General features: G+C 38.9%; 1 protein-coding gene across 7 annotated transcripts in view; it reads left to right on the plus strand.

The window, feature by feature from the left end:
• apbb2 (amyloid beta precursor protein binding family B member 2) overlaps positions 1-16,062 on the plus strand; it is a 55,922-nt gene that overhangs the window by 22,217 nt on the left and 17,643 nt on the right. For 4 of the 7 annotated variants that reach the window (XM_023333568.1, XM_023333569.1, XM_023333570.1 and 1 more), the window contains exons 2-9: positions 100-195; positions 578-644; positions 1,454-2,527; positions 11,620-11,864; positions 12,247-12,369; positions 13,313-13,384; positions 14,732-14,782; positions 15,737-15,822. In XM_023333568.1, the coding sequence (XP_023189336.1) occupies positions 1,474-2,527; positions 11,620-11,864; positions 12,247-12,369; positions 13,313-13,384; positions 14,732-14,782; positions 15,737-15,822 (1,631 nt within the window). In that variant the 5' untranslated portion in view covers positions 100-195; positions 578-644; positions 1,454-1,473. Of the gene's footprint in view, positions 1-99; positions 196-577; positions 645-1,453; positions 2,528-7,504; positions 7,648-11,619; positions 11,865-12,246; positions 12,370-13,312; positions 13,385-14,731; positions 14,783-15,736; positions 15,823-16,062 lie in introns of those variants that run through there. The other 3 variants (XM_023333572.1, XM_023333573.1, XM_023333576.1) reach the window with 3 other exon arrangements.

Raw genomic sequence — 16,062 nt, forward strand, 5'->3', positions numbered from 1 at the left:
ACCTTTTTATTTGTCCTCCTTATGTGTTTCCCTATTCTCTCTCTGCTCACCCTTCCTCGTGCTCTGTTATTAATCCAGTTTTATGTTTTGTTCCTTCAGTGCACTGCTGCTTTAGTGATTGGCTGAAGAAGGCGCTGCGGACTACCAACATGGACCTGCAGCAACCTGGTGTTTCTCAACATTCATAGTTTTCTGGTAAGTATTAAGTTTTCTTTCCTAACAAGTCTGTTTTTAACAAATTGTGTAAAGCATGCATTCTTGATAAGAGTCCAAGTAAAAGTCTGGTTCTGAATTCATTCTTGACAAGCTGTTGGCATTGTTCATAATCTATAAAATTCAGATACCGTGTGTGAATGTTACTGAGGTACGTTCACTTTTTTTTTTCTTTTTTGGTTTCTGTGATGTCTCAAGAATCCTCACAGCCTGACAGAGCTGTAGGTTTCCACAGAAACCCGTGGCAGTCGGGTTCCACATGCATGAATGGGGTCTCTGAGGACCATCCAAGAAGTACTCAGGATTCCTTTCATTCTTCGATGATCATCCTTTTGCTGTGTCTTTTTCTCTCTTTGGTGCTCAGATCTGCAGCTGAGTCTTCAGAGCTCCAAGAGGCGAGCAGTGCCGGTCAGTGACTTCATACCCAACAGGTAAGAAATTCACATCGAGTCTCAACATCCAACTTTTACTTCAACCTGCTCAGTACCTAAACTCTCATGCATGAAATAATTTTTTAAAAAAAGAGCCAAATGTGTATACAAAAATCCTTTGATTTGTCTTATTGTTCTTGGTGTTCATTACCACTCAAAACAAACCATGTTTTTAACATTTATGTGCAAGTATAATATGCTGAAATATGGTCAGCATTGCTTTTTGTGTTTGAACAATCTGCACATTTTCAAAAAAAGATATTACTCAACACAGAATTGCCAGAGATGGCCAATCATTCTTTATTATTCACATTATTATTATTATTTAAAGCACCTTTGAAATGTTTTAGAATTAGCTTTGAAGTAGTTGTAAAATGGCAGAAAAACATTCATGTGAAGCTGATCTTTTAATCCAGTTAGTAACTATAAATGATATATTTTCTGTACTTAAAATAAATACTTTAGCTTTGGATCCCTGACTGCATTAATGATCTAAAGCATTCAGATCCCTAATGCTTTAGGTTAGACCTTCATTAAGGAATCTTGAACAAATTTAATTTAAGCACTTTAGTTCACAATATCTTAACTAAACTCATTTCAGTCAAATTTTCCTACTGATTGCAGTGGAGTGCCTTGGTAAAACTTGGCCACAGCTCCGTGTTCGGGGATAAAATCAGCTTAATCACAGCAGCCTTCACTGCTCACTCAGGACAGAGCTATTTTATGATACTATAGCTAATCATGTTTTTTATTTTGACATTCGTGTATGTTGTCAAATGTATTAATCTCCAGTTTGTTTTCTATTGTAGGTCCTCTGTCTCGTGTTACAATGATGTCAGTGGATGTGACCAATTGCAATGGCCCTGCTGCCACGCCTCCCACCTCTCTCAGCCTCCGCTCTTCACACAATCAGCTACTTAGCAGCGACGTCATCAAGCAAGGCTCGGCCACGCCACCCAAGTGTCGCAAAAAGTATGCACTCACGAGCATCCAGGCCGCCATGGGCCTTGGAGAAAATGCGCCACCTTCAACATCGCCGTCTTTGTCCCCGTCGCAGCCTGCAGCCCCCAACAATCCCAAGCTAGCCAAGAACGGGGCCAACCAGCTGCGTAAAGCCGGTCAGGACCACAATAAAAACACAACCGACCCCGACCCGACAGACCCTGAGTGTAATCCAGAACCAATAGCTGATGATCCCAATGTTAACACGGTAGAAGAGCAAGACAGTCACTCTCTGACGAACAACGACCGAGAGGAGGATGTGTTTGAGTCGGATGCTGAGCAGCGGCCAGGATCCACCAGCGACGCCGAGTCGGAGCAGAAAACGGAATCAGATGCAGATTGTAACATTAACTGGACGGATGAGACCAAGCTGAACGGCAGTATGGCAGATTTAGACTTTGTCTTGAACGTTGAGGCGGAGGAGCCCGACGACATAAGCATTCTGTCTGAAAAGGAAATCCCATCAAAGATGAAGATGGAGGAAGATGAGGTGGTGGAGGGGCTGGAGGATGAGGAGGAGGAGGAGAGGAAACCTTTGCTGATGCTGAATTCTGATTCTCCCATGAAGGAGGGCAGAGTTTCTTCAGGTTCTGAAATCATCTCCAAACTCCAGTCCAACCTCGCGCTCCTCCAATCAGAAAAGAACTCTGGGGTTCCTCCCCCGCTCTCTCCGCCAAGGCAAGACAGTCCAGAAGACACCCGCCTGCTTTCTGCTGCCTCCTGCCCCTCCTCTTCCTCCTCCTCTCCAGAGACAAAGAAGGACCGGAGGACTGGAGCAAAGACAGACTGTGCGTTGAACCGCATCCAGAATCTAAACCCCAGTGATGAAGAGTTGAGCTGGACTACTCTGTCCCAGGACAGCAACTCCCCTGAGGAGACAGGTACTCGCACAAAATCAAACTCCTGCTGTAAAGACTTTATTGCATTAAACTTTATAGCTTCTGTTGTTTGCTGACAGATTGTTTGTGAGGCTGAGTGCCACAGACTGGACTTTTTGTGTGTGTGTTTGTGTGCTCTGTAGTGGTTGCAGCCATCCTCTCACTGATGACATGTTTCCATTTATGGTAACTCTGTTTGTGTTGGTTCATGGAAACAGTTATGCATTTACAGAATAACAAACGTTGCAGCTCTGACCTCTCCTGGTTCTGGCCTTGTAACCTCATGGGTGGTTAGTCGGTCAACTCTGCCCATCTGCAATGAATTAACACAAAATCTCTGCCTGACTTTATTTTTCTGCTAAATGTTATGGAGGTATTTAAAAAAAAAAAGACCCTCCTATATTAAATACACACTTACTTTGAAAAACGGATCATTTTCATTGGTCAGTTATCTCTTTGCAGCTTCTGGGCATTAAATGTTATCCTGTCGGAAAGCCTGTGTGCGTCCCCTTAAAATGGCACCACAGAAAATGCATTTCTGGATTTAATAGCAGAGCTGAGTGTTTTGAGTTATTCCAATGAAAAACCTGCCAAATCCTTTCAAACACAACCAAGCAGATTTTTCTGCTACTAACTTGTGTTTCATGTTTGGATGGTATTTATTGTATTGCTTATCACTTATCATGATAAATTTCCTATCATGATATGATTTTTATTTATCATTGTCACAGTAAATTCCAATTAATGATGTTTAAAAGCATGTATTCATGAAACAGAGGCCACAGTAGTATGATGGAGAACAAAACCACAGCAGCCTGTCACCTCCTCCTAATACCCGTCACCAGCGTGGTCTCACACTGCTGTGGGACGGCATCTCATTTTTCAGCCAGAATTTATAGTCACTATGTGTGTTTGTGTTGGTCACTCTGAAAAGAAGAGCACACTCAAGCTCTGATCTGACAAGTATTTGCTAAGGTACGAACTACACTTAGGGCTTTCCATTTTCTCCACTCCCAAACTCCTGAGGTTGTCTCTGATGAATCCCGTTCTGTGAGGACAGAGCTTAGCTCTAAGACTGGAGATGTGGGTTTTCCTCTGGCTGCAGAATCTTACCTTATTTCTCTGCGATGAGTTTGCTTTCTAAGTCTTTTTTTTCCCAGTGAGGGAGATGCTGCCCCACACTATCACACCCTTTCTACCAGAAGCTGTTTGACTTTGGCAGAGAGATATTTTTATGAGTGCAGGCAACATACTTTAATGTACTAACAACTGTGCATTGTCAGACACAGCAGCTTAGTCATCTGCATATACATTTCCTCATAAATGGCACCATCCAGATGTTTTAGCTGATCTTGGGTCAATATTTAAACTCACTTTGTTTTCTGTGCAAGTCCTGTTCTTGCTTTCCCTCCATTAGGGTTTCAGCTACAGCACTTGTGCACTCATTAACAATGGCTGAGTCAGTAGAGCTTTTTACTTTGGCCCATAATAAAAGCACCTCTAAGAGCCAATTCATTTGCATGTTGCTGAAAAATCAGACTGTTCTGACCTTTGCCCTTTTATATTTTGTGCCCTTCAGATTTTTTTTTGAGATTGAGAAATCAAAGGACTTGTGTTTTGCTTTATGATAGTGTTTCCCTTTGCTTTTCTTATTAATTGACAAAACTCTTAGGAAATAAGACTTTGTTTTTAACTCTATGGAGGAAGAATAAACATGCACGGATCCATCTGTTGTAATTTGAAAATCAATCTTTTCTAATTTAAGGTGTCTTTTCAAGTTCATCTGAGGTAAAATTTTGTCTGGCAGTTTCTCTCTTTTCCTGGGTTTTATGTAGAATGAGCTCTTTTGTCATCCTGTCCTCTTTCAAAGCACTTATTGCTAATGTCCTGAGCAGTATCTATTGATATGCTCATTGTATCTTATCAGCATTGTGTTAAAATAAGATGCTAAAGTTTTCATTTGGGCCCATCAGACAAATGAAATACTTCCATCTTCTTCAGCCATGATCCCTACACTGTTCACTGCTGAAAACCAATTTGTGTCCTGTAGACGTAGGGCTTTTTTTTCTCCCCCTTCTGCTTTTCCGTTGACTCACAGCTCTGTCGAGTTGAAGACTTGGAGCCTCTGTGTTTCATTTCTTTGCAAGTTTGATTGCCAGCAGCAGATCTTTCTGAATTTCCATACTATCTATTGAGCAACATAGTTCATTTGTCTGATCTCTGAGGCTTAATCTCGGTGTTCTTGTTTATATTTTAAATATTGGGTTGTGATTGTATACATTCACAGTGATAGTTGTATGTATTGCTTTCCGACTAATAAAGGAGAAAAATAGATGTTTAAAGGTGTAAACCTTTATATTTTGGTTTCAGAAAACAAATCTTGACAGCATTAACATAACTAAATCAAAATTGCTTTCATGTTCTTTAAATCTTCTCATGAAAAAAATATACTTTTCTTACAAAATTAAAGCCTTTGAAAGCAAGCCGGTGGGAAACTGAACCTACATTACTTTATGTAAAGTGATAGCATCATTTATATTCCAAGACTTTTCTGATGGAAATATACGTTATTATCATATACTGTAGCTGTTTATATTGAAGGATGGAGCAAGCATCCATCCTTCAATATAGCAAAGAACTTTTTTGTAAAGGTGAACTGAGCCGAGTCCCTCACATCCACCAAAAACAATATTCTTCTACAACGTTTTTTGCCCCAGAATTACAAAACATGTCTTGGCCTCCAGGAAACAACTTAACACGAGGCTGAAGGATGAAAATGCGGAGTTTAGTTCAACCCCAGTCTGGGAATCAAACCCAGGACCTTCTTGTTGCAGGGCAACAGTGCTACCTATTGCACCACTGTGCAGCCTACTATTATACATCTGAATAATAATAATTATAGGAATTAAAATAGTATGCTTCTCTCATATGTCTTCTTACTAAGATTAATCAGATTTTACCACTGTGACTAAACTAGCCTAGTTTTTTGCACTAAGTAGATTCAGATTTCTCCTAATCACTTTGCTGATAAATAATACTAAATAAAGAGTAAGACTAAGTACCACAGCAGTATTTTTAGCTTTGGATATTTTAATATTATTAAACAGTAATGCTAAGTTCATAGAAACATAAAGGCCACTGTTTGTCTTTTTCATTTAAACATAGTTCTACCCAAGACTGCATTAAATGTGAAAGACATTGTCATTGAACATTCCTATATGGAGGTACTTTTGCTCATGCACTGGAGTTTGTCTGTTTTTCAGTGAAGTGGAGACTTTTTGTTAGAAGACCAACACAAACTAATTTTACACAGAAAATCTTGCAGATCCTTTCTTTGTGCTTTCATTGTACTTCATTGTCTAAATGCTACCTTTAAGTTTAGTAGATCTTTCGCTTTGGACATTACAGACACAGTTGAAAACTTTGCCCACATACAGATGGAAAAATAGAGGCATGTAGAACTAAAGAGAGTCACTTGTGTCCTATTTAAGAAATTTCCTTCACATTTGTCATACATTCACCAGCTTTTTTGGTACTTGAACAGAGAGCAACTGGTCTTTCTCGTTTCTTAAAGACATCACAGCTCTTATTTGCAGTCCTTCAGCTTTAATAATTGATGCTGAGTTTCAAGACGATGGACCGAAGCTGGAGGGTTATTTACATTTGAAGATATGACATCTCCTAGAAACAAGAGAGAAAGTCGAGCTGACCTATAATCAAGCATCCATGACTACCACAACCTGCATGACTAAGAATATTCTTCAGCTTTCACATATTGTATAACAAATAATAGATGTTCTGGTCTGAGTTGTTTTATAGCCCCTAATGCCCTCAGCCAAAAAAGAGTCCCAGCAAAATCATCTATTAATTTTAATGTTTTGGAAAATCGCTGGCATGTATTTTCTTAAATGATGTTGATGTCACCAACTAAGCACGGTCGGTGACATCAACTAACTCACTCAGTCATTGGTTACCTAGCAACTCACCCACTCTTTGGTTACCTAGCAACAACCTGCAGAGTAACTTGCTCAGCAGCAGTTTAAGGTTCTGCCACCATGCCTCATAACAGCTTAAAAATGCCAAATAATGGTGTGGAGTTAAAACTGTGAATGAAACAGAAAAGGTCCTGTCAGTTTGGTAGAAGTTCAGATATTTAACTTATCAATAATTATTGATATAAATTGATATGAAACACTTATATCGTGATATGGTTTTCAGCCATATCGTCCGGGCCTATGTTTTCATAAAAAAGGCAAGTGTTGTCAAAAAACGTGCTTTGCAAAACTGCGCCACATGTCTTACTGGAAATACAGCTAACAAAATTGGCCTCAACAGTAAAGAAAATAAACTTTGTGAGGGGCTTCTGAGCTGGACCCTGAGCCACCAGGGTTCAGATCAGGACATCGCTGCTTGAAATGAAGGCAAAAACGAACATCCACAAGGGAACAACCTTCTGTCGTGTGTTTTACAGTCAGTCTCAAAATATCTTTCTAAAAACATCAGCTTTTCTTTAACATCCTGTTCATCCATGCTCCGCCACCTCTTCATTGCATTCCTGCTACATCTAATATGACAAACACACACCAAAGGAAAGGTGGAGAAAAAAAAAGTGATCAGCATTCTCATTAAGGTTTGCTTGTACGACATTGTTAATTTATCACTGTGTGCTCAGATGTGCTCGTTTGGGTACAGAAAAAGGAGACAGGTTTTGTTTGATGCTCCACTTAGAAGATGACAACAGCAGCAAACCTAGTTCAACTGCAGGGGATGCACCACTTCTCTCCCTTCTCCTCTGTCTCAGCCTCTTTCTCGCTCTGTCTTGCTCGCACTTCTCTCAGTGCTGCTTTAACCTGTTTTTTGGGGGGGTTTTAGATTTTGTTTTCACAGAAAATCTGCTTCGTATCTGAATACGACCACCCACGGCTCTTTTCTCCTTCTTTCCCCTCAACCCTCTCTCTGCTGTGTCTCCCCTCTCTCTCTGTCTCTCTCTTTCTTTTTTTCTGACTGTCTGGGGCTTTTGCTTTGATTACAGCAGCAGGTTCTTGGCTGTGAGAGAGGCAGCTAGCTAACTATGATGCTGGGGAAAGACTATATGCTGGCCATTGTGATTGTCAATTATGAGGGTAGGTGGATTTGTCGGGATCGGCTGGAGGCTTCACTGTGGGCTTAGAGTTTGAGCGCTGTCTGAGTATGTCTCTGTAAGTGTGCATGTGCAGATTCGTAGACATCCGTGTTTCCTCTAACACGAAGTTCATGTTGTTGTCTGCTCTGTGCATGCTGCATCGTTCCAGTGATAAGAGACTGACAGAGGGGATGCATGGCAGTGTTTGCCAGAGGGAACATGTGTATGTGTTCAGGTGTTTTGCTCCCTTCCCCCTCTGCTCTGCTATACTGTATTCTTGCATGGAACTGCGTGCTAACTGGGGATGTCACAGGCTAGTGCCTCTGTTGCTCATGTGTGGCATTTTTTTAATCAACATCCTAAGTGCACTACAACAGCAGCTTGCATCATTGCATGCATGCTAAGTTGTTCCTTGGCTCCCACAGTGTTCGCAGAGACCGCCGCTGATGGTGCTGATCCATGACGAAGCCTCCAAACATTGAAAACAGTCTCAGCTCTCCTCACATTTTCTCTAACTGTGTTTCCTCCTTTCCGTGTCTTCATGGTGTAATCTATTTCCACTCATCTCACGCTGGCCTGAGTTCTGTCACAGCCCTTTCTCCTGATCACACCAGACAACCAGCCTCTCTCTGTTGAAGCCTTATTTGCTTTGACCTATTTTTTCCTCGGCTTATAGAACTCCATCTCCCGGCAGAAATTGCTTCACAGTTCCTTGCTCTGAGAGACGCTGGAGTCCAGGACAGACAGCACGTTGTGTCAATGCGCTGTTGCCTGCAAAACTATTCATACCCGGTGAACGTTTTTATGGGGCACGGTGATAAATCAATATTATTGATTAATCAAATTTGAAAATGTAAATTTTGGAAAATCTGGATTTATTTGCAGCAATGGGCCCAGTGCCTACCATTTGTTTGACAGGAGGGTTTTACAGCTTCTGTTTATTTGGACTTTGTATTCAGGTCAACTCTATGATGGAATATTAGGGCTAGGTTAAGATTTTTTATTTCTACTAATTATGAAAATACAGTCATAATATTGCAAGAATACAGTCACATGAGAATAAAGTTTTAATATTACCAGAATAAAGTCCTAATGTTAGGCGAATGAAGTAGAAATGTTTTGAGAAAAAAAACAACAAAACATTAGAAAGAGAAATATTGAGCATCTTGTAAAGTTATACTTTGGACTAAACACAAAATCCACCACTCTGTATGTGTCATTTATCTTCCACTTTTATGGTTTATAGAAAAAAAATTTTTTTTTTAAAAGTTTATCATTAACATGACAAAATGTGGGATATAAAAACTTTTTTGAGGACATTAAATGTTTGCATTTTCTTTTAAATGAATTCGATTTCCTTGGATATTATAATTTGATGTCTTTTGCATCAAAGACATGTCTGTAAGCACATGTTTTACAGTTTCATCTCAATCAGGGCAGACCGAGTCATAATGATAACATATGGCCTGCTGTCATGACAACATGTTTCATCAGCATCATCAGCACTTTAAGATTACTTTGCAATCACAACAGTCACAGTCACACACACTTGTTCCAACTGGCCAGTCCTTCAGAGCTTATATCACTTTTATGAGTTGCTAGAACCTGGGTTGCATTCTTTTCTTTTTACTACTTTATCTACAAACTCCATTTTCTGCGCACAAACATGCCGTCAGTGGTTCTGTGAATGTGTGTGCTTCTCTGGTAAAGTGTGTGCGAGTGTGTTTTTGGTAACTACGCGGCTTGCTCTTCCTCTAAACGTCTGACTGCCCCGTAAATTACGGCTGCAGTCAACTGCTCTGTGAGCAGATGTTGCATTCTGCTAGCTGAGAAGGGCTTCAGCTTCAAGAAATACCGCAAACAGTTTAAATAAGTATTTTTATTTGCAAACACAACCTTTAAACCCAGTCACAGATGCTGAATATTACTGTGTTTTACAGAGTTTGTATTTAAATATGCTGATCGAATTCACCAATCTCAGTAGAGAGCGATGAATATAGAAAGGGTTGCGCGCTCATCAAAGCCTTTACGAGATTTTAACCAGTAAAATTAGAATATTTTGCAGTGTTTATGCTCTGAGATCCAGATTAAAGCAATAACTGCTAAGGTTTGTCGATTACACATCGATTTTAATTTTGAATGGCGCAGCAGCTGCTGCATGTTTGTGAGTGGTTAATGTTTAGACAGGATTCATCTCATAGGGTTTGCTTATTTAAGATAAATTTCCTCTGAATTAAAGCATTATCTTCTGATTCAGAGCTTAATCAACACGAAATTGTCATAAATTGGAATTTGACATGTGATTGTAATCTCGATCGAAGTTGTCCTTACTTTTCCTCTTTCCTTCAAGCTTAATGTTGTAATTGCATTACAGAATAAAAGGAACAATCAGCAAAGGGACAAAGCGATTTTGGGAAGTTAAGTTCTGCAGTGAAATCCTTCGGGAACCCAAAGTGGAAACGCACCTCTAGAGAACGTTTGCTTTTGTCGCTCACAGAGGATGAGCGAACTGACATGTTTTTAGACAGTTGGTGCCGTTTTAAAACAAACACTTCTCAGCCTCATTGGACTTCTGCGTGTGATGATTTACATTCCCACCTTCAGTGTTTTCTCCGAGCTTCAACCAAGCGCACAATGGAGGAAAAATCATTTTAAACATCATGTTCCCACCTGAGTCTTACAGAGGCTAGATGTGGGTAATGTTGAAAGACAACTAGGCTTTGGGTTTGATTTCAGGGTTTTAGAGTTTTAGAGGGGGCATAAGTACAAAATTCTACCACACTTTTGCTGATTTTCATCTGCAAAACATTTTGAAAGACATGTATAATTTACTTTCTATATCACAGTTGGTTATTCGTGTGCTTTGGTCTAACACATACAATTCCTGCAAAACACATTGAAGTTCAAGGTTATAATGTGACAAAGTGGAAACTGGAGCTGAATACTTACAGAGTTCATGTTGCCAGCTTTGCCCTGCAACAGCCTGGGAACTTTTCCAGGGTGAACCCCGCCTCTCGTCCGAAACGTTCGCTGGAGATAGGCACCAGCACCCCCGCCGACCCCACTAGGGACAAGGGTGTTAGAAAATGGATGGATGTTGCCAACTTGTTCAGTTGTTTCCATCAAAAGTGTCTTTTACTTCTGATCTCTTCTCTAAAATAGCGACCCTCCATAAGAGTGTCCATGATTTAATCTAACTCCTGTACAACTTAAATTAGTTAGATGTAGTAGAGACATCCATGTTTATTGCGATGTTGCTGCTCAGTGTCTGCCTGTTCCCACATTTGATGATGGATACTTTAGGCGTAGCACTTGACTTGTAATCGATTATTTTAAAAAGGAAAACAAAGAATAAAACCAATGAATGAATCTAAACTTCCAAGAAGAAGATGACACAATTACAACACTCATTAAGTAGCGATATGTCTTTAAATGTCTTTAGATGTGTACTATTCTTTCGCTAGCACATTTCAAATTTATCTCTTTATTGCTTTAAAACTGAGCCCAGTGTTTGTTTGGTTGCACATTTTGTGTTCTGTTCTATTTCTGCCTGTATGATCACTTTTCTAAATAGGCCTGGACCATTGTGTGTGTGTGTGTATGCGTGTGTGTATGTTGCATAATTGTATCAACAAGATTTGTCGCTGTTGCTTGAGAACATGGAGACATGGCTTATTTAAGACAGCTGCAGAGTGGTTTTGTAATCCTGGACAGCTGTTCCTTCAGCTCAGAGAGCAGCTGGATCATCCAGAAGAGTAACTTTCTGTGCAGTCGTACCAGTGTGGTTATTTGTGAATTTGTCTTATTTTTTGGGTGTTTGTTTATTTCAGTTAAGCAATAAATTATTTTCTATACAATGTGGAAATTGATTTCTGAATTTAGGTTTAAATTAGATATAAGGGCTTGTGAATACTGTCTGAAAAGCATGTGAAGGGTCTGCAAATCTTATTTTAATGTTTTAATCTCTCTGCAGATATCTGGAGTGAGCAGTCGTTCCAGACCGATCCCGACTTGCCTCCAGGATGGAAGAAGATCACAGACATGGCCGGTATCTACTACTGGCACATTCCTACAGGCACCACCCAGTGGGAGCGGCCCTCCACTCGTCCACCTCCACCTGGGCAGAATGAGACCCCGGCCCTGACTGACCCCACGGCCCCTGTGCCGCGTAAACACTCCCAGGGCTCCCTGAGCCCCCTGACCACTCCCGACCACGAGGTGAGAGGAAATGAGCTGAAATTGGTTGTTTTTATTATTTTATGAATCTGCTGAAACGTCTACACTTGTTAATACGGTTTTGAAATCGGTTTATGATTTTTTAAAATCCAAATCTACATTGTGGGAAAAAATATTTTTACATGTGGTATTTCATACTTAGATGATTAGATGAGTTTATGACGTTTTCTGAACTTGGGACCTAAGAAAAAGTCCTGATAAACAACATGTATGTTATAATTGCTGTTTTTCTTAATATGAGAAATTATTTTCTTTTAAGACACAAAACAAGACATTGTTATGCTAACAGACAGTCACAGAGCTCACCAGAAGCTTTGTGATAGATACAACCTTCTTTTAAACAACTGCTTTCTTGTCACGCCAGGCGGAGATCTTTTTCAGAGCGTCGACTCGTTCAGGAAGCACGACCTCTGACAGCTCAGTGGAGCCGCTATCCAGTCATGAGTCCACTCTCCCTACATGTGGATTTGTTAACAGCTGCTACTTTGTAAGTATTAGACCATCTATAAATTTGTATTTGGACAAACGATCAAGGTCTCCTTATCATTGAGGATATTCTCACTGTAATTTTTATGTATTTTTTTAAATACATATGTTACATATATTTATGAAACAACTCGAAGTCAGTCATATTAGATGGAGAACATTGATTGTCTTGCCACAGGTTTTGTGTTTGGGAGAAAAAACCTCCCCTGTAAAATAATGCTCCCAGCACTAATTAAAATTAAAAAAAATTTTAATTATTAAAATTTTAAAAATTAAAGTTTGGTTCAGAGTTAAAGCCTAGTCTCATCCGACCCAATATATATGACTTCTTCAGGCTTTCTCTTAATAGTTTATTTAAATTGACTGCTGTTGTTAGAAGGTTGATAACATAGAATAGAAGATCAAGTCTGCTTGGTTGCAAATACTGAACAATTAATCATTGAAAACTTCATTTAGTGACATCAGAGTAAACTTTCTAGATTTTTACCTGTCAAAAAAATCTGTCTGTAACGTGGAAGTTTGTGGTTGTAATTTAACAAAATGTTAGAAATTGCAAGCAGTTTGGATACCTTTAAAGAAGACCGTGTAAATTTATTACGGTTTTCCATTCTTTATTAAAACTGTCGTACGATCTGCGGCTGCCCTGACATTTCAAATGTTGAACGCGGTCGTGCTGCGAGAATCAGTTGGCCAATCATGCTGAATGATGGAATAAAGTGAAGAGAGGAAAGGAGGCTGATAGAGAGCAGCGACGTCTAGATAAAATATTGATCCAGGGAGAATGGAGTGATGTTGACGGATGGATGTGCTCAGATGAGATTCTGGCACGTCAGTCTGTTGAGAGCGACCTCCACGCCGCTGGAGCCTTTGTCACTTCTCAATAAAAACTGCAATTCACTATATTCTAGATTTGATTTAATTTTTCTTTTTCTTTCCCTTTTTAGCCTCGTTCCACGTCCTTACAGGAGACGCCCGATCAAGAAAATCGTTCTCAATATCATGAAGATGAAGACAAGGTAGGAGAATCAGTCTTTAGCCTATCCTGTCTCCTTGGTAATTAACAATTTGTTTGTGACAAAAATTAGGCAATTGATTCCTTTTGCAAGTGTTTGATTTTACTTCAGACACAGCATAAATACTCATAACAGACTTTATTTGAAGTACACCATATTCTTATTTAAACATGAAGTAGTTCTGTATACATTCTGAAGTAATTGCCTTCAAAATAACAAACTTTTACTGATGTCAAATGTTTCTTGAAGGTTAAAAATGCTTTATAACCTTCCTAAATGATCACAGGCGTATTCTGTAACTGTGTGTATTATATTAAACAATAGTTTATTATTAGGGTCGAGATAAAATTCTACTAAGGAACACAATAATTAGGGAATATTGCTGGACCTCTAAAAAAAACATTTTTTAGCATATGTTGGCGACCTCTACCTTTTCACCATCTACTGTATCTAGTTCTATACTTGTCTTATGCCCACTGGTGGATGATCTATGTACTACCAGTGGTAAGCGCCTCCACTTTAAGTAAATACAAACATAAAGCAGCTATATATTTATGACTTCTTTAGATGTGAATGAATTGCAGTGGGAAATAATTACTAAGCTAATTTATTTTTGTTTTGTATGTCACCCTTAAATGTTTTAGATCATCAATCAAATTTGAATATCAGATAAATATACCAGATTAATTACAAAAAGCCATTTTCAAAAGATGGTTTCGTTTATTTAGGAAAAAAGTTTGCCAAATCACGCCGGACCTCTGTGAAAAAAATAACTTCCCCCTAATAACCGGTTGTATTTATTGTCGATTACTATTTCACATATGGCCTGGTGGGTGTAACGTTTTCCCTTAATAAATTAAATCATCCTTTGAAAACTACTTTTTGTGAATTTCCCCAGATTGTTAAAATTTGTGTGATCTGAGACATTTAAGTGTAAAAAATAAAAAACAGAGAAAATCTGCAAGGGAATAAATCACAGCATCGTACATAAATTTTACATTAAGGATATATATACCGTACATATATATTTCTACATGAATATTACATTTATGTTTAATGTAAACTGTTCATATATGAACATATAAAAAACATTTAATTCTTATGAAAGAGAATTAAATATTCCCTAATATATTTGTAGGGCTATTACAATTTAAAAGTATCTATTTTTTTCAAAATGATAAAGTGTGGAGTTTTCTAGTTAGTACGCCTCGTATCAGTGAGTTTGGAGTAAGTTTGTCAGATAACGACTTTCAACTGAATTTATTCCTCTGATGCCTCCTCCTCTTCCTCCTTTGACTTCCATGTGTCGACCCAACGCTATCTGTGTTTGTGTCTTAATGCTTTATGTAGAAGCAGGTGTGGAGTGAATTTGGAGGAAAAATTGATAGTGAAGTGTGGAAGGCAAGTATTACGCACCCAACGCTGGTGACTTCTGCTCCTCATCTGTCCTCCCCCTCCCATGTTTGAATTTAATACTCTAAAAGCTTGGGCAGCAGCATGCGTGGCTGATGCTTCATCATAGATGTCACCTCATTTAAGAATATGTTATCTGGCTGCAGTAACACTTTTAGCTGTTTTTTTTTTGTTTGGTTTTTTTTACTCGTGATTAAAAAACGCTCATCTTTTCATTGTAATTGCACAGCTATAAATGTGTTTGCACATAAAAAATGTGTACATGTGTGTATCCAATGTTTGTTAACATTTGTTTCTCATGTAGCATGTCATGCTAGACTGTGCAACCACTTCTCTAATTTACCAAAGCCCATGGATGCATGCTGTTACATCCCGAGCGACTTCAAGATGTTTGCATTTTGGTTTTTAAAATGCCTGTATCTCTTTGGTCCAACACCCACAGGGATTTAAATCATCCATTTAATAAACTCTTAAAAAGGGAACTCTTAAAGAGGAAAGAAAGTACACCCTCTCTAAAGTCTAGGGTTTTAAGTATCAGGTCGTGATGAAATGATCAGGTCTGTCATCGGTTTAGCAATTTAAATGCACAAAAAAAACCTGACTACTGTCAAACAGTAGTGAACATGTTCAGAGTTTTCCAGAAAGCTTTGAAGCTGCAGAACACGGCATTTATGCCACTGCCTAAAGATTTGGCCATCAATTAACAATACCATTTTTCAATAACATTTTTTATTTTTTAAACCTCGGCTTTATATAAAGACGAAGCATTTCATCAACTACTCAGTCAACAGGTGTCATGACTTTGTCATTCATGATTTAAAGCTTAGCAAAACAGTATATTTTCAATGTTAGTTCTGTGGGAGTCTTTAAGATGTAAATTAGGTTAGTGATGTTTGTTTGGACTGTTTTAATCTATTTGATGTTTTTACTTCTGTGCATCAGGACCTGCAGGCGGCCACGGTGAACCCTGACCCCAGTCTGAAAGAGTTTGAGGGTGCTACGCTTCGCTACGCTTCTCTCAAGCTCAGGTGAAATGATTGTACACTGTAGCAAATTTCCTTTAAATGACTGTTTAAAAGCATTTAGAATCATGTCATTGCTATCCACTTTTTTATTGCTATATATACACTATATTGCTATATTACTGTAAGTATTTTGCCAACCATCATTCAGGTGGTCCAAAGACTTCCTTGGCCTCAAGTGTTAAAAATAAACCTCATAAATTTAAATATTAGACAGAACTTTTGTTGATGCGCGCTCCTCTGTCC

This window comes from Xiphophorus maculatus, chromosome 5, assembly GCF_002775205.1.
Source record: "Xiphophorus maculatus strain JP 163 A chromosome 5, X_maculatus-5.0-male, whole genome shotgun sequence".
In the NCBI taxonomy this organism is placed as follows: domain Eukaryota; kingdom Metazoa; phylum Chordata; class Actinopteri; order Cyprinodontiformes; family Poeciliidae; genus Xiphophorus; species Xiphophorus maculatus.